At 40.7% G+C, this 18,639-nt stretch overlaps 1 protein-coding gene across 5 annotated transcripts in view; it reads left to right on the top strand.

Moving 5' to 3' along the window:
- The window catches only part of Dguok (deoxyguanosine kinase), a 33,027-nt gene extending 16,140 nt beyond the window's left edge, over window positions 1–16,887 (top strand). For 2 of the 5 annotated variants that reach the window (XM_090336667.1, XM_090336669.1), the window contains 6 exons: window positions 6,643–6,830; window positions 9,058–9,205; window positions 12,449–12,532; window positions 14,521–14,636; window positions 16,074–16,173; window positions 16,645–16,887. In XM_090336667.1, coding sequence (XP_090192793.1) covers window positions 6,643–6,830; window positions 9,058–9,205; window positions 12,449–12,532; window positions 14,521–14,636; window positions 16,074–16,173; window positions 16,645–16,671 — 663 coding nt within the window. In that variant the 3' untranslated portion in view covers window positions 16,672–16,887. The remainder of the gene's footprint in view (window positions 1–6,642; window positions 6,831–9,057; window positions 9,206–12,448; window positions 12,533–14,520; window positions 14,637–16,073; window positions 16,174–16,644) is intronic. The other 3 variants (XM_090336668.1, XM_090336671.1, XM_090336670.1) reach the window with 3 other exon arrangements.
- The last annotated feature ends 1,752 nt before the right edge of the window (window positions 16,888–18,639 follow it).

The following is an 18,639-nucleotide window of genomic DNA, read 5'->3' as shown; positions in this document are numbered from 1 at the left end:
AACACATTGATCATCTGACACTCTGACCTGGTTCAAATTCTGCCTCTTGAGTTCTTTAGCTTTACTACATGATAACGCTAGGTGTGGGTGAAGGCAAGGATAGCCCACTTTTTCTCTCTTCTTCAGTCTGAGCACTGTCCTTGGGTTTTCTCAAGGCCAGAGTTTGACCACTAGGGCATCACCCACTTCCAGCTTTTTCTGTGTATGTAGTACTAAAGAATCAAACCTGGGTCTTTGTGGCTACCACTAGGCCAAACACCTGGCACCCTCATGTTTTATTTCCTTGAAGCCAAACATTTCTCATTTTCCTCCAGTCTATTTTTCATTGTAAAATAGCTTTGTCTTATGTGATAAGTTCCTCATCTTTCATTTTCCACTTAGAATTTGCTGTGAATGGTATTCAGAGCTAAACAGGATTCCAGAAGGACTCTTAGTGATAGAAAGTAGTGTACACTTAATTGGTTATTTGAAATTGGATAGGGAAGAGGGGAAATCAAGATAAGCGGGGGGAGTGAGGGAGGGAAATGGGGACCAAGACATGAGAAAGGGTATCAATATTTGTGAAGTAATACACCTTCTATCTGGTGAATATAATAACCCTTCTATTAATTACAATAAAAATATATGGAAAAAAGTAGTGTATACATGTACATACATGCATGTGTGTCCACACGTATGTGTGAAATAAACTTTTTCATTTAGAAGTAAATTATGTCATTTTCTACATATGCCACAGGCAACCTGTTAGGATTTCGGAATATATTCACAAATTGTTTGACAGTCTTCCCTTCAAGACTTGAACCTCATTTTTCCTCTCCTCAGATAAGGGCTGGATTTTATGACATATTTTTAATGAATAGAATGGCAGAAATAACTGTGAAAGCTTCTATGGTAGGTCATAGAAGACACATAGCTCCCTGGGGGGGAGCCAGCTACCACATCATTGAGTATTGCTATCAAGCTCACTCAGCGAGGAACTGATGCCCCTTGCCAACAGGTACTGGAGTGGTCTTAGAAGTAGGGCCTTCAACCCCAGTTTAGCCTTTGATTTGTAGCCTCAGCCAACATCTTTCTTTTTTTTAATTGTTAAAGTGATATACAGAAGGATGACAGTTGTATACGTAAGGCAATGAGTACATTTCTTATCAAACATTGTTGCCCCCTCCATGGTTTTTCTCCCACTTTCCCGCCTCCACCCCCCGCCAAGTTGTAAAGGTCATTTCCAACATATTGTCTTGTGTCACTGTTGCATTGGTTTGCCCTTTGTATTTTGTCTCATCATTTTGTTGTTCCCCTTTTCTTCCCCAATTAAGATAAACAAGACACAGTGCACAACAAATATAAATACAGTGACAATGGGGATAAGCTAAAGGAGAAGAAAAAAAAGGAACTATCTTCAGACAGTACATTAAAGACCATAACAACAAAGAGAAACCTCTTATTTCTGTATCTCATTTCACTTAGCCTCACCTTACATAGTAATATGTACATACCTTTTAAGCTGGGGCCGGGAGTGTGGCCTTGTGTTAAAGTGCTCTGCCTAGCACACATAAAGCCCTAGGTTCGATTCCTGGTTACCATATATACAGAAAAAGATAGAAATGATGTTACGATTTAAGTAGTAGAGTGCTAGCCTTGAGAAAACCTGAAGACACTGCCTAGGCCCTGAGTCAAGCCCCAGGACTGGCACAAAAACCAACCATATTTGTTGAGCTATTGTGATCCTCTTCTAGGGCTATCTTAGACATGTACTAATTATTACAAATGAGGGAAAACATGTACTAATTATTACAAATGAGAGAAAACATGGAACCTGTGCTTCTTTGAGTCTGGCTTACTTCATTTAATATGATTTTTTCCAAGTCTTTCCATTTCCTTACAAATGGAGCATGTCATTCTTTCAGATGGGAGCATAGAAGGGCCGGGAGTTCGGCCTAGGGGCAGGTAGAGTGCTTGCCTAGCATGCATGAAGACTGGGGTTTAATTCCTTGGTACCACATACATAGAAAAAAGCCAGAAGTGGTGCTGAGGCTCAAAGTGGTAGAGCTCTAGCCTTGAGAAAGTCCAAGGACAATGCTCAGGCTCTGAGCTCAAGCCCAGGATTGGCAAAAAAAAGAAGAAGAATTCCATTATATATAACTACCACATTTTATTGATCCAATCATCTACTGAGAGGCATTCTGTGTTGGTCCTATATCTTCACTCTGGTACATAATGATGCAGTGAACATGGTTGTGCTGGTATCAGCCATCATCTTAACTGACATTTCATGAGAAAATTTCTGTCCCCATAGAGACTTTCTTCAGTTAAGCTATTACCGGTATCATTTGTGGCTTTGTTGTTGTTGTTGTTTTATATTGTTACGCCTTTTTTTTGGGGGGGGGTGTTGGTTGTGGGGTTTGGACTCTGGGCCTAGGCACTGTCCCTGAGCTCTTCAGCTCAAGTCTATTGCCCTATCCCTTGAGCCATAGCACCACTTCCGTTTTCTAGTGGTTGATTGGAGATAAGAGTCTCACAGTCTTTAGTGCTCGCCCTGGCTTTGAACCTCAGTCCTCATATATGCTTACATAAGCGCTTGTATATGCACATATGTGTTTTTGTTTGTTTCTGATCCAAGGGCTTAAACTCAAGCCCTGGGCACTGTCCATGAGCTTTTTTGGTTTGAGCCACAGCTCTATTTTTGGCTTTTTGGTGTTAATTGGAAACAAGAGTCTCAGGGACTTGCCTGCCCATGCTGGATTTGAACTATGATTCACCTGAGCAGCTGGTGTAAGCCACCAGCACCTGGACCACATTTGCTTCTTTAAAACAAAAATTGATAGACGAAGGCCTTCCACAGTAATACAGTTTCAAAAATATAGTATACCGTATAATACAAAATACTACCACCTAATTATCCAGTCCTATATTTTGAGAATTTAGCTTTCTATTTTCTCTATTAAGAACAGTGTTTCAATGATGAATATCCCTGTATCTTAACCTTTTTTTAATAATTAGATTTTGTGTGTGTATGCCAGTACTGGGACTCAAACTCACATAACATGGTCCCTTTAGCTGTTTTACACAAGATTGTGGTTTTACTGGAGCCACACCTCCACTTCTGGAGGCTCCCTCCCTCCTTCCCCCTCTTCCTCTCCCCTCCCACTTCTTCTCTCTCCCTTTCTCCCTTCCCCTCCCTCCCTCTTCCCTTCCCCCCTTCTTTCTTTCCTTCTTTCTTTGCCAGTCCTTGGGCCAGAACTCAGGGCCTGAGCACTCACTGTCCTTGAGCTTTCCCAGAGCTATCACTCTACCACTTGAGCCATAGTATACTTCCAGCTTTTTCTGTGTATGTGGTACCAAGGAATCAAACCCAGAGGTTCCTGCGTGCTAGGCAAGCACTCTACCATTAGGCCACACTCCCAGCCCCATCTTCATCTTTTTTATAGTGGCTTTTTGAGGTCTCATTATATGTAAAGAATACTAGCCCCCATATGCTGTTTGTATTTTTTCTTTCGTTTTTTGTTTTATTGCCAATCCTGGGGCTTGAACTCAGGGCCTGAGCACTGTGCTTGGGTTTTCTCAAAGCTAGAGCTCTACCACTTGAGCCACAGCACCACTTCCGGCTTTTACTGGAAGTGTGTGATACTGAAGAATCAAACCCAGGTCTTCATGTATGCTAGGCAAGCACTCTACTACTAGGCCAAACTCCCAACCATTAACTCCTAGTTTTATTACTGACCACTGTTTTTTCTTCACCATATTTACCCCTATCTTGTTTTCCTTTTTTTCATTTTCTTTTTTTTTTTGACATTTTAGCAAGGATTTATTTTAATACAAGGGTGAAATAAGAAGAAATTGAAAAAGAGAAACATTTTCTTCTCCCCACACAGATATAGGAATTAAAGACTCATTTCTTTTTGTTTTTGTTTTTGTAACAAGATCTTGCCATATATCTCAGCCTGGACTCAAATGTGCAATCCCCCTGCCTTAGCCTCCTAACTGCTGCATAATATCATAGCATGTGCCACCGTGTCCTGCTTCCTTCCTGTTTCTTCATTCTTTTTTTTTTTTTCCCAGTCCTAGGGCATTGAACTCAGCCTACTTACTGTCCTTGAGCTTCTTTTTGCTCAAGGCTAGCACTCTACCACTTAAGCCACAGCACCACTAATTAGCACTCTGGCACTTGAGCCAAAGTACCACTTCTGACTTTTTCTGTTTATGTGGTACTGAGGAACCAAACCCAGGGCTTCATGTATGCATGACAAGCACCCTACCACTAAGCCACTTTCCTAGCCCTTCACTGTTTATTTGGACTCATTTTTCATTTGGCTGGGATATATTCTAGTGCCAGTACTGGGGCTTGAACTCGGGGCTTTTCCACTCACCGCTGGTGCTATAACCCTTGAACTTCAACACTACTTCCACAACTTGCTTTAATGGTTAATACATAATGCCACTTGCACCAGCAAGACTTTTTTTTTTAGAAATGTATGTGGGTGGTATAATTTCTGAGTGTTTGGTGTTTAAAAATGTCTTTCTTCTGCCTTGGAATAGAAAAGGTAGCTTCTATTGTAGGAAAGTGTTACATGCATCCTATCAATGGTGTAATCATCTGCTGAAGCCTCTCAAAGGGCCTTTATAATCCAAGTTCTGTTTAGCCAGCTTGGACTACTTATTGTCACCTAATGTTTAATCTTTTTTTCCTCTCCTATATCTTTGTCTCTACTTGGACGTGCTGTCTTCCTAATTCCTATTTCCATCTCTGAACATTCCATAAACCATTTACTTCCCAGCTGATTGCTGCTTTCCCAGAAGCTTCCTGAGATTCCCTCCACAATACTTTCTGCCTAACCATCTGACTCTTTATATTCTAGTCATCCTTTTTTTGTGTGCATTTCATAAAGTCTCTGGAATGGTGTTTGTTTTAGTAAAGTGTAACCCTTCTGTGAAAGGTATAGATTTCTATTGGTTTTATTTGTTGGTTAGTTGGACTATGAAATAAGCAGTTGCTTTAAAAAGAAAACTACCTTAAAGTTTTAAAAAGAAATTGCTATAAACAGAGTCTCAAAAGAAAGTCAGACAAGGCTTGACACTTGGCTCATATCTGTAATCATCACTATTCAGTAGGCTGAGGCTGAGATCTGATAGTCTCATTTAGAAACCACCCCAGGCAGAGAGAATCTGTGAAACTCTTATCCCCAGTTAACAATCAAAACTGGGAAGCGGAGATACAAATAAATAGAAAAAAGTTAATATAGTGTTATGGTAAAAGGATTTTATTCCAAGTGGAATTGTATTTGCATGTGTGTTTATTTATTTAGTGCTGGTACTAGGGCTTTAACTCAGTGCCTGGGTGCTGATCTTTAGCTTTTTGCTCAGTTAGCACTGTACTACTTGAGCCACAGCTGTACTTCTAGCCTTTTTAGAAGAGATAAGTGTCTTCATAGACTCTTTTGGCCAGTCTGGCTTTGAGGAAGATCCTCAAATCTCAGCCTTCTGAGAAGCTAGGATTACAGGCATGAGCCATTGGTGCCTGGATCAAAGTAGAAATCTAAAGGGTCATTGACTGTTCACTCCTCCCACCCCTGACAAGTCCATGAATGAGTTTTGCTTATTCTCTTCTGTTATATTGAAGGTGGTGTGTAACCTCATTCTAACAGATTTTTGTCTAATAAGGCAGGAAAGTCTCTTCCTCAGGTTTCTAGTAAGCTGGAGGATCTGATTGTATTTTTTCATTAGCATACATTAGTTTTACAAGGGGGAGTTCATTGTGACATTTCCACACACATATACTATGTATTCCAATCAGTATCACCCCTCTGTCTCAAAACCCTTGCCCCCTTTTCTCTGTGCCCATGCTGGAACTTGAACTCGGGGATCTTGTGTTCTTACACAGGTTTTTGGCTCATGGCTGGAACTTAAACTGCTCCTCCACTTCTACGGTTAATTAAAAATCAGAGTTTCTCAGATTTTCTGTCTAGTCTGATTCTGAACCTCAATCCTCAGATCTCAGCCTCCGGAATAGCTTTTGAGATCTAGGATTATAATTATGACCTACTGAGGTGTATGTGTGTGGGGGGGTACCAGGGCTTTGTGATCTCAGGTCTCAGTCTGCTTGCTCAGCTCAGTTTGCTTGCTATTCAGTTTGCTCTACTACTTGAACCATACTTCCTGTTTGTCATTTTACTGATTAATTTGCCATGCAATCTCTTGAAGTGTTTTGCCAAGACTGACTACAAACTGCGATTCTCCAGGCCTCAGCTTGCTGAGGAGCTAGGATTATAGTGTAAGCCATCAGTACCTCCTTCTTAAAACTCTGCGGGTTTCATTATACTGTACCTTGTACTGAAAATTAACTACATCAACCATGTCCATGCTCATTCACTCCCTTTTGTAGCCATCCTCACTCCTACTGGTACTCACTCTTTCCTGTATTTTTTTAAGAAGGAAATTTGTTTTTTGTTTTTAATGGTGCTAGGGATTAAACTGGGTGCCTCATTCTACTGCCAGGCAAGTCTCTACCACTGGAAGCATACCACCAGTCCTTGAAATTTCTTTTTGCATTGAGTATTAAGCCTTTTGGGAAAAGGGCGTAGAGTTAACTATATACTGTGAAATAAACACACCTTCTAGGAAATTCTCTGCCTTTGTCATCCCCTGTAGGATAATACTACCCCACGTCTTGGAAACTTGCTGGACATGATGTATCAGGAGCCAACACGATGGTCCTACACATTCCAGACATACTCCTTTATAAGCCGTCTGAAAATACAGCTGGAGCCTTTCTCTGAAAAACTTTTGCAAGCCGAGAAGCCAGTACAGATCCTTGAGAGGTCTGTGTACAGCGACAGGTAAATCACCAAGCCTTCTGCCAGCTAGAAGCTCAAGTTCTGCAGTTCTCTCTCCTTTATAGATCTTGTACTGCTATAGCTATTGAAATCGTACTTTGGTGATAGGTACTGGTGACCTAAGTCTGTAATCCTAGCTGCTCAGGGGGCTAAAATCCAAAGGATTATGATTTAAAGGCAACTGAGGCAAAAAATAAAAAAAAAGTCTGTGAGACTCCAATAAAAAGAACAAAGGCAAAAAGCAGCACTGGAAGCATAGTTCAGATGGTACAACCAGAGTTCAAACTCTAGTATTGCCCATAAAACAAAATTGTACTTTGAAATTTTGTGTGTGTGTGGGGGGGATGCCTATTCAGTTTCCAGGTCTAGAATTTGAACTCAGGGCCTCATGTCTTTGCTCACTGGCTGGCACTCTATCACTTGAGTCATGCCTCTAGATTCCTAAACATCCTTTCTTGAAGAATGAAAAAGGATGAATAGCTTGGCATGGTGGCTCAACCCTGTCATCCTAACTACTTAGAGGCAGTGATCAAGGATTACGGTTAAAGTCCAGATCAGACAAAAAGAGTTTAAGAGACTCCATTTCAACCAATGGCTACATCCTATATTCAGGCAGAATCGGTCACAGAGGAGGCAAATCTAGTCCTTGACTCTCTAAGGATATTGTCCAATGAAGACTGGATATGTTCTCAGAATATCTGCTCATGTATGTGTAGTGTGTATATGTTCCAAAGGAAGAATAGGTATTGGGAGAGTGAATTACAAGGAGAAAGAAGTCTTTTTCTGATTGAATTAAAGGACACATGGGCATGTGATTTTAGAACAGAGTGCCCAAATATTCCTTATATTCTCTTCCTCTCCAAAGCCTCTTCATTCAGTCTACAGGTCTACCCCTACTGTTGGTACTCAATACCTCACCCCTTTTTTTTTTTACAGGTGGTCAGACCTGTAATCCTAGCTACCTAGATTGCTGAGATCTGAAGATCACAGTTTGAAGCCAGCCCAAATCCATGAGGTTCTTATCTCTATTTAGCCACCAAAAAAGGTGAAAGTAGAGTGTTGCCTGGTGGTTGAATGCCTGCCTAGCATGCACGAAGCCCTGGGTTCGATTCCTCAGTATCACATATCTCGAAGTGGTGCTGTGGCTCAAGTGGTAGAGTGCTAACCTTGAAAAAACTCAAGGACAGTGCCCAGGCTCTGAGTTTAAGCCCCAAGACTGGCAAAAAAAAAAAGGAAGAAGCTAAGGGACAGTACCAGCTCCAATATTGGTGCATGTGCAGACACACACATACATTTAGAAAGTTCCTCTGAAACCTACTATCACGACAACATTCACAGCTTTGTAGTTGGTTTTTTCCTGAGCCATTCATACATAAGGATTCTGAATTTCATTTTCCCAGATGTAGCCAGTTACTGAGTGTTACCTTAGAAACGAGTTCGTTGTTGAGGATGTAAATTGTGTTTTGTATTAAGGTGATTGAGAGGTGAAAGCGGAATTGACCCTTCTAAAGCTATGGTTTCTATTTAGCTCCATTTTGTAATATACTAGATTCTCCTTTTGTCAAAGTAAGCAAGGAGAACGCTGGATTTTCAGCTTTAGTCATCGTTTATCTGACTTAGAAGCTCAGCAGCAGAGGAAGCAAGCCAGCAAGAGTATTTTGCAGGAGTCTGCTTTCTTGGTAATACTGAAGTCAGTAGGAAATGGATTTCCTGTTCCATAAAGATAACACAGCGTAAAAACAGTTCCCTCCACTTTTTTAACCAAAGAATGGCTCTGAGTTGGAGATTCAGAAACTTTTAGTCCTTAAACGTGGCATTGGCTTCATCCTGCATTCACTTGATTTTTGTTTGGTGCCTTGATATAAAAATAATATCAAGGGTACACATTTACACAGACCCTCTGCTGAGGGCAGAGCAAACTGTTGGGGACCAGTGAATTCCTCTTATAGAATTCCTTTTCTTACATTGAATGACTACTCATCTGGAAAGCTGTGGTTTTAGTTTCTACATCTAGGTACTATTCCCCGTTGCAGTGTTGTGCAGGGAGGGAACTGTGAGTTTAGAATTGAGATTTCCTAAGGATTGATGAGAAGCCAGAAAGGTTAAGTGGTTTAGACAGACATGGAACAAGTTGGTTATTGACTTTTTTTTTTTGCCTCTTTCTCTGTCTTTCCATTTCCTATTATTTTCTTTCCTCCATATCCCATCTCCCACTTATGTTTCTAACTAGGTATATCTTTGCAAAGAATCTTTTTGAGAATGGTTCCCTCAGTGACATCGAATGGCATATCTATCAGGACTGGCATTCTTTCCTCCTACGGGAGTTTGCTAGCCGACTTTCAATACATGGCTTCATCTATCTCCAGGCTTCTCCACAGGTAACTCTTAACAAAATCCTTGGATTTTAGGGCCATATGAAAGTAGGAGATGATATTCTGAAGGCCTTTGATTAGAGCATAGAAGGCAATGATATTTAGCCCTATTTTAGTATTGTGACTCAGTTGGCTAGGTCATAGGCTCTTGTTTCTGGGGAGCAGAGTTTGGACTCAGATACTGGGACCTATATGAAAGCAGGCAGTTCCTCCCTCAATCTTCTTCTGTGTGGATTCTGATTGATATGTGAGAAGGGGCAGGATGGTGATGGTTGTCATGGTGGTGATTATTGTTGTTGGGTATCAAGTCTTTTGGGGGAGACTACTCCACATATTTCAGCCAAAGTAAAATGAGAGGAGTTGGAGAACTATTGTACTCTAATGACAGGAAAGAAAATAGCTTGTTTATTTTGAGATTTTTTAGTACTATTTTAATGGCATTAGGCCCAGGAACCCAGGTGTGTCTCTATCCTTCCCCTGAAGTCACTCTGGCTTCTCTTGTAAGACTCAGAGGTAACTATACGCAAAGAAAGAGCAAAATAGAAGTTAAAATGTCTCTAAATAAAAGCCCAGGCTAGTGTGCAATATTCTAGCACTGAGCCCTGCGGAGAGCATATGAGGTGGACCTCAGTAGAGCCTTTGGCTCCCTTTATTTCTAAAACCAAACTTGGGACTGGATTGGGGGTTGGGCAAAAGAAAAATGGCAGGGTATCATTGCTACTTAGAGTTAGTAAGAAGAGAGTACAGCTGGCCAGTGGGTCTCAGGAGCTTGCAGATAGTGACAGTGTGTGGTCAGTGCCTGCAAAAAATGTTACCTGAGTTTGGGACTTGGGATCCTGATGAGCAGACTGCAGTCACAGTCCAGTTCCTGTGTCCTCAAGAGGTCAACTTGGCTCTCCTTCCTTGGTAAGGAAGAAGGTTGGTAAAAGCATCCATCCCAGGCTATTTGCATTTCTACTGTCTTCAAAGTCAGGCATGTCTTCTCTGTGAGGACCAAGATGAAGTGTGCCCAAGTAAAAGCTCTGTTTCATCAGATCTTTTTTTTTTTTCAGTCTCAGAGCTTGAACTCAGGGCCTGAGCGCTGTCCTTGGACTTTCTCAAGGCTGGAGCTCTAGCACTTGAGCCACAGCACTACTTCCAGCTTTATTATGTGTATGTGGTACTGAGGAATGGAACCTGGGTCTTCATGCATGCTAGGCAAGCACTCTACCACTCTACCACTAGGCCAAACTCCCAGCTATCAGATCTTTTTTTTTAAAGAATTTGTGAAACTGTATCAGTACAGTAAGAATTATGCCACATGCTCAAAATAGGAGTTTATCTAGACTTCTTACAGGAAGAGTTTGCTCTATTATTGCAAATTAGTAGACTTGTTTAAAGGGACATGTTAGTCTCTTTTATGCTTATCTAAAAGCAGTGAGTGAATAATTATAAGTAGCTTTTATAAGAAGAATTTCTCTGTCCCAGGTATACTTGAAAACATAGCCATAACATTTTAAAATGTATTCACTCAGGTTTTTTTTTTAATCCTAGGAAAATTACATAGCTTTGCTATATCTAGCAAAAAAAAATAATAAGCTGCTTGCTGGTGGGGATATAAGTGCATTTGCTTCTCTCTTTTTTTGGTACTATATTGGGAGAATGAAACCCAAGGCCTTGTGTGTTCTAAGCAAGTATTCTGACACTTGAGCCCTAAGCCTTTCACTCTTTTTTGGCAGTAATTTAATTTAGTAGAACAGGGAGAAATAGAGAAAAAAAGAGAAGAAGATATGTGTGAATGGCTTGTGGCTTATGCCTATAATTCTTGTACTCAGGAAAGTGATATCTAGAGAATGGTGATTTGAAGCCAGCCCAGGCAGAAAAATCCTTCAGTCTTTTATTTCCTGTTAACCACCAAAAAGCCAGCCAAGCATGTAAGCTGAGCAAGTGCAAGGCCCTGAGACCAAACCCTGGTATTAGAAAAATAGAGAGAAGCTGGGTGCTGTGGCTCATGCCTGTAATCCCAGCTACTCAGGAGGCTGAGATCTGAGGATTGTGGTTCAGAGCCAGCCTGAGCACTACAAAGCCATGAGACTCTTATTTCCAATTAACCTCTAGAAAACTGGAAATGAGGCTGTGGCTCAAGGGTAGGGCGGTAGCCTTGAGCTGAAGAGCTCAGGGACAGTACCCAGGCCCAGAGTTCAAGCCTCATGATCTCCCCCTGACCCAAGAAAGAAGAAAAAGAAAAATAGAAATATTTTTTGTTCCCTACACAGGAAGAAATAGAATTTAAAAACTCCCACTTTAGCATGTGTGTGTGCCTATGCATTACTATACTGATGTACTGGTCCTGAGATTTGAACTCAGAGCCTAAATGCTGCCTGAGTTTTTTGCTCAAGACTAGCACTGTATCACTTCAGTCATATGCCACTTCTAGCTTTTTGGTTAGAGATAAGAGTTGCACTGACTTTCCAGCCTTAGCTGGCTTTGAACTTAGGTTCTCAGATCTCATCCTCTTGAATAGCTAGGATTATAGATGTGAGCCACTGGTACCCAGCTCCAGTTTATTTTTTTAATGTTATAATTGAGAATCTCACTGCTACTTTTGCATAGGTTGTTCTTGAACTTGAATTCTTACCAATTGAAAAAGTAGCTGTAGCCAGGAATTTGACCTAGTAGTAGAGTGCTTGCCCAGCATACACAAAGACCCAGGTTCAATTCCTTGGTACCACATACATAGAAAAGCCAAAAGTGGTGCTGTGGCTCATGTGGTAGCACGCTAGCCTTGAGGAAAGCCCAAGAACAGCGCTTAGGCCCTGAGTTCAAGCACCAGGACTGGCAAAAAAAATAAATAAAAGTAGCTGGGATTGACAAGTGTGAGTCACTGTGCCCAACCTAAATGGTCTAATTTATAGAGAGATAATTTGGCAGTATATTAAAGCACATGCTCATACTTTTTGGTCTATTAATCATTATACCATTGTTTGCAATAGCTAAGTATTAGAAACGGCAGTTATTAATTGAGGAAAGGAAAGGCAGTGATAAGAAGATTATTGAAAGTAGTGATCAGAGAGAACTGTGTCTGCTTATCAGTTTGGAAAGCCTAAAGAAAGACATTTCAGTTCCTTAGAGTAAAAAGGAAGACAGCAAAAATGGCAAATCTTTGAGAGTATTGCAATACCATGGTTGAGGATAAAGTTCACATTTTTAGGTATTTGAAAGAGGAAAATCCTAAGGTAATAAGTTAATTCATTAATACTTCCATTACAGATGACATTGAATAATGTTTTGCTGAACAGAATGAAGAACAAGGGCAATTCAGGCAAAACAAATATTTGGAGCAAAGGTTTTGAGGTATGAAGTAGCTTGGCTTGTCTTACAGGAAGGAGGCCAAATTTTACTGAAGCAGTGAGACCAGCAGAGGAACTAAGCAAGTTGAGGGCAAGTAGAATGTGTGGCTTTGTATAACAGGTAAAGAAGGAAACACTGTTTTCTGAGCCAGTGAATGACTTCAGACTTTCTACAGATGGATAGAATAGAATTCCACAAAGGAAAGAGAAGGAAATCAATGTTAAGCCTCACTTTTAAATATAAATCTCAGACTGGGAGTTTGGCCTTGTGGTAGAGTGTTTGCCTAGCATGCACAAAGACCTGGGTTCAATTCCTCAGTACCACATACAAAGAAAAAAAAGCCAGAAGTGGTGCTATGGCTCAAGTGGTAGAGCTCTAGCCTTGAGAAAGCCCAAGGACAGTGCTCAGGCCCTGAGCCCAACCCCAGAAATGGCAAAACAAAAACAAAAACAAAAAAAACCACTAAATATAATATCTGCTATCTATCTAAGATGGACACCAGTGGTTCATACTTAATATCCTAGTTGCTTAGGAGGCTGAGATCTGATGAAAAGGTTCAAAGCCAGTCCAGGCAGATAAGTTCTTGAGGCTCTTATCTCCAGATATCTGTCTGGCTGGCTGGCTGTCTGTCTGGCTGTCTGTCTACCTGTCTACCTAGCTATCACGTATATACACTAGGCATGGTGGCTTATTCCTGTAATCCTACCTACTCAGGAGTCTGAGATCTGAGAAATACAGTTCAAAGCCAGCCCAGGCACTAAAAAAAAGTCTGTGAGACTCGAGCTGGGAGTTTGGCCTACTGGTAGAGTACTTGCCTAGCATGCACGAAGACCCAGGTTCAGTTCCTCGTTACCACATACATAGAAAAAAAAAGCCAGAAGTGGTGCTGAGTCTCAAGTGATAGAGTTCTAGCCTTGAGAAAGTCCAAGGACAGTGCTCAGGCCCTGAACTCAAGTCCAGGACTGGCCAAAAAAAAAAAAGCAATGAATTTTTGCAAGGAGTTTGGCCTAGTGGTAGAGTGCTTTGCCTAGCATGCACAAAGTGGTGCTGAGGCTCAGATGGTAGAGCTCTAGCCTTGAGAAGGCCCAAGGACAGTGCTCAGGCCCTGAGTTCAAGGCCCAGGACTAGCAAAAAAAAAATCTGTGAGACTCATCTCCAATTAAACCTGATGTGGCGCTGTGGCTCAAGGGGTAGTTCAAGCCCTACGACTGGCCAAAACAAAACAAAAAACATACACACACACACACACACACACACACACATATATGTGGCATATATAGGTCACTTACATGTTACTTACTATTCCTTAAACCCTGTGGTTATGGCTATATCCACTAAGGAACTATATGAAATAAAATATTTCAAGCTAGGAAAGTAATGCTGTTCTATTGTGCAGTCCTATAGAAGTCTGGATTAAGGAAGCAGTTGAAAGGAGAGCAGTTCCTGAAAGGAACTTCACATGCCTTACCTTAGTGCGTCCTCCTAGTAGCCTGTGGGTGGGTACAGGATGGGGAAGTGGAAACCCACAAAGATTGTATAGCTAGTACGTGATGTAGACTGATTCTTAGATCTTCTGCCTGTAAGGACTGGGTTCTTTGCATGAACTTTCACCTGCAAGAGACAGCTAGGCAGAATGCTTTTGGCAAGGGTAGAAGTAAGAAGAGAAGAAATTAGAGAGATTAAAGAGAATTTATGAATTACTAATATTATTGAGAGAAAGAAGGGTAATCATAGGTTCCAGCCTTTGCCAAATGTTTGGATATTGTTTGCCATTAACCCACCATGGATAGTCCAGAGAAAAAATGGGTTTAAGACGGAAGTGGAGAAAATGGTGTAAAGCTTCAGGTTGAATAAGAAAGCAAAGCAGCAGACGCAAGGTCATGACTGACAGCGCCAGAGTAGACATGAAGATTTGTGTGTTTTAGGACCCACAAAACTGCATTGTAACAGAACAGCAGCCTAACTGAATGGGGCCTGGGATTGTCCTTTAGGTTTGCTTGAAGAGACTGCACCAGAGGGCCAGGGAGGAAGAGAAAGGAATTCAGCTGGCCTATCTCAAGCAGCTTCATAATCAACATGAAGACTGGCTTGTTCACAAGAAAACCATGTAAGTAGAGAAAAGAGCAAGACAGGGACTTGCTTTCTGAAGCCAGTTTATCAAAACAAGTTCAACATACAGTCCTGTAAGAAAAATAGAAAGGTACATTTTCCAACTCAGAAATTTTGAATTGAAAATAAATATATGTGAACCAGTTGTTCATGCCTATAACACTAGCTACTCAGGAGGCTGAGTTCTGAGAATCATGATTCTGTGCCAGCCTGGGCAGAAAAGTCCATGAGAGTCTCCAGTTATTCACCAAAAAGTCAAAAGTAGCTCAAGCTGTAGACTGCTAGCCATGAGCAGAAACGCTCAGAGATAGCACGTAGGCCCTGAGTTCAAGCCCCAGGACCAGCATCAAAACAACAAGTTCTGCAAAGGGGTTGCAATTCTAATTGCATGTTTCAAGAGAGTTTTTATTAGATTATATTTCTCTAGCCCCTGGGTAAACTTGGTCATATCCTCATACTCTTAGTCTCTTTGTTTTTTACGTTTCCCCAGATTGAATATTGGATTAATGCTTTTATTGTTGGCTCAGGATGAAGGAATAAAATTTTTAGGACAGATCAATGACCTTCCAGTTACTGCCTACTTTTCTTTCAAGCTTACTATATTGTCCACTAAAATGTTGGACCTCTGGCCTTCTGTATTGGTCTCAAAACTAAGGAGAAATCTGTTTTTCTTTCTTCATTCAACTTGATATATTGATTTTATATCTTAATAAATAAACACACACACACACACACACACACACACGTACTACAGTAGAGTTTGTGCTGAGAGCCTGTGTTTACAAAGACAAGCATGCTACCACTTTAAGCCCCACCTCAGTCTTTTTTAAGTTATTTTGTTGTTTTGTTTTGTTTTTGTACTGTTATTGGTATTTAAGCATAAGCTTTATGCTTATGCTTAAAGTCTGATGCTGTATCATTTAGCTTTTTTGCTGGTTAATTGAAGATAAGAGTCTCTTGGATTTGTCTGCTCTGGCTGGCTTTGAACCATGATATTCAGACTCCTGAGTAGCTAAGATTATAGGTGTGAGCCACCAACACCCAGTTAAATTTAAATTTATTTTGTTTATTTGTTTTTGGTGTCAATACTGGTGCTTGACCTCAGGGCCTGGGATTCTTGCTTCCCTTTTCCACTCAAGAATAGTGTTTTACCACTTGAACCACATGTCCATTTCTAAAAACTCAGTGAATTTTTCTGTGTACAGTGATACTAAGATTTGGATTTGTGACCTCAGACTTTCTAGGTACATACTATACCATTTGAGCCATGCTCTCTTCCCCTTCTTTATTACGGCTGTTTACATGAGGTTTCATTAAGAAGCTATATGAATTAAGGTCTGTTCTTTCAGTTATTATAATTTGGTGTGTGTGAAACTTGGCTCTAGTTTCTTTTTCTTCTTTTTTCCTGTCCACCTAATGTTTATGCTTCTTATAGTCTCCACTTTGAGACTCTGATGAACATTCCAGTGCTGGTATTGGATGTCAATGATGATTTTTCTAAAGAACTAGCGAAACAAGAAGAACTAATGGGAAAGGTAAGCAAGAAGGAACTGAACTCCTTCTCTGTTTCTCTCTCTGTTGTGCTTTCATCCTCTGCTTCATTTTACTGCATTGAATTTTGTGCTTTGTATCTCCAATTGCATTTCTCATTCCAAAGCCTATTAGATCTTGTTTAAGTTGCTTATATATATATAATCTCTATTCTTTAAAGCATGTTGGGTTAATAATATTTGCTGAATAATTGACTTGTAACATGTGCTTACCAGCTGACTTGCCCCTCTAAAGTATTGTAAAACCAGGGAAATGAGACTTCTGGATTCTATTCCCATGTTTGCCACTGGTGCTATATGACTCTGGACAGCTCACATTTCTTCTCCAGGCCTCCTTTCCCTTTCTTCCTCACAAAAAAATTAATGGGACTATATGTGTAGACATTGTGGGTGGACCACTGAATAGTCTGCTGAAAATGGGAAATTTAACCTTTGGGGTTTTTTTTTTCTTTTCAGGTAAACACCTTCATAAAGAATCTGTAACCAGTTATTAAGATGTTCTCACTGACCAGTTGTTAAGACGTGCTCTCTGACTTCCTGAAGCTAGAAAATATTGAGTCTCCTCTTTACATCCATCCCTATCCCCTTTTGTCCCTGGAGTACTCTACCTCTCAGGGGTATGGTGTATGGATTTTGCCATTGTCTTTTTCTTATATGTCAAAGGACTTTGAAAATAAAGTTAACTTGTTACTTTTCTAATCAGTTGCTCATTTATTTTCTGGATGTATCCATTGGTGCCTGGTCTGAACTCCCTGATAGATTAGATCTGCAGCTTCCCTTGAGAATTCTTAGCCATTCTTCCTCCTAAATCCTTCAGGAACCAGATTTCCTGTGTGTTCACTTGTTTCCTGTGACTTGCCAGGATAAGAATTGTTCCAAGAGCCTCATCTAAGCCCAGAATTGCATAAAGAAGAGAAATAATAAAATAGCCTAGTCAGATTATGAGCTTCAAAACTGGGAAATGGAGCCCCAAACTCTTGAAAGCATGATTCTTTCCTTCCATCTTCAGCTCTTGGTATCAGGAAGTAGGGGTGAGGAATTTATTTAGTCTTTTGCCTTAGATCTGTAAAGCTGTCATAAGAAAGGGAGAGAACATACAGAGCCCAAAAGTTCAGCATTTAATAAATAGGGTTCAGCCAGATGACCTTAATGGAGTGAATCTCTGTGCAGAAGGGAAGAAACTAACTGTTTAAAGTGTAAATAGTTTAAATAGAAAGTTTGCCCCTTTCTCCTAATACTTTTGTCCTTTCTGGGTGTCTTTGGCTTTCCCACCACTTGGTGCCTCCAGGGCTCTTTTTCTCCTCCCCTTTGAAAAGTGTTGATGTCCCCAAGGCACCCTTGCTTGCTTCATCTGTGTATTCTAGCCCTGTGAAAGATTTCAGCCTCTGAGTGATCTATTCATTTTCTATTGTTACCATATCAAGTTACAAATACAGCTGGTCTTTGGTGGGTAACACCTATACAGTAACCCTGAATTACTCACAAGGAGTCTGAACTCTGAGGATAGAGATTAGAAGCTAATAGAGGCAGAAAGGTTTCTGAGACTCTTACCTACAATTAACCACCAAAAAAGCCAAAAATGGAGCTGTTGTGGCTCAAGTAGTAGAGCACAGGTCTTGAATGAGAAAGCCAAGGGACAGCACCCAGGCCCTGAATGTAAGCTCCAATACTGGAACACATATAAATTTATATCTTGTGGGTCACAAGGTGCTAAACTCAAGTTAATAAAGCTGCCACCTTCCTGAATGTTTTAGAGGAATGTTTCTTATCCTTTCTGTCCTCTAGAGGTTGCCCACAATCCTTAGCTTGAGCCCCCTTCATTTTAAGAACTGTTAACATTGCATTTTTGACCACCACCAGTGAAGAAACTGGAAATCAGAGGGTCAGTAATTCACATAGAGCTGCACAATCAGTGAGGCTTAAACCCAGGTGCAAGAGTCTATTTTCATAACAAATTGGCATACAAGGGAGAGAAGATTAGACTTCTAGAAAAGAAGGCAAGCATATATTTCTTTGGCTGCCTGCCTGTATTGATTTATCAGCCCATGTTGGTGGTCTGGTCAGGAAGACCTTCAGTTTATCAGCACTACTAGGTGGAAGCCACCGGGTGCTTCCTAAACATTCTTTTGACCCATTGGAGACTTGAGTAGCCATATGATGCTTCTCCCAGTCATTAGATGTAGGAATGCATCTCGAAGCATAGATGAAAATTCTACAGTGGCTTTAAAAATATCTTATTTGGTAGGAAATATGGTCTAGCAGTAGAGCACTTACTTAGCATGCACGGAGCCCTGGGTTCAATTACTTGGTACCACATACACAGAAAAGCCAGAAGTGGTGTTGTGGCTCAAGTGGTAGAGTGCTAGCCTTGAGAAAGCCCAAAGACAGTGCCAGGGCCCTAAATTCAAGCCTCAGGACTGGCAATATATGTATGTATAGATCTTATTTCTA

The sequence above is a fragment of the Megascapheus bottae genome, chromosome 7, assembly GCF_031878675.1.
Source record: "Megascapheus bottae isolate mThoBot1 chromosome 7, mThoBot2.hap1, whole genome shotgun sequence".
Lineage (NCBI taxonomy): Eukaryota > Metazoa > Chordata > Mammalia > Rodentia > Geomyidae > Megascapheus > Megascapheus bottae.
The sequence above is the reverse complement of the archived record's forward strand: the minus strand, read 5'-3'. Positions and strand labels throughout refer to the sequence as shown.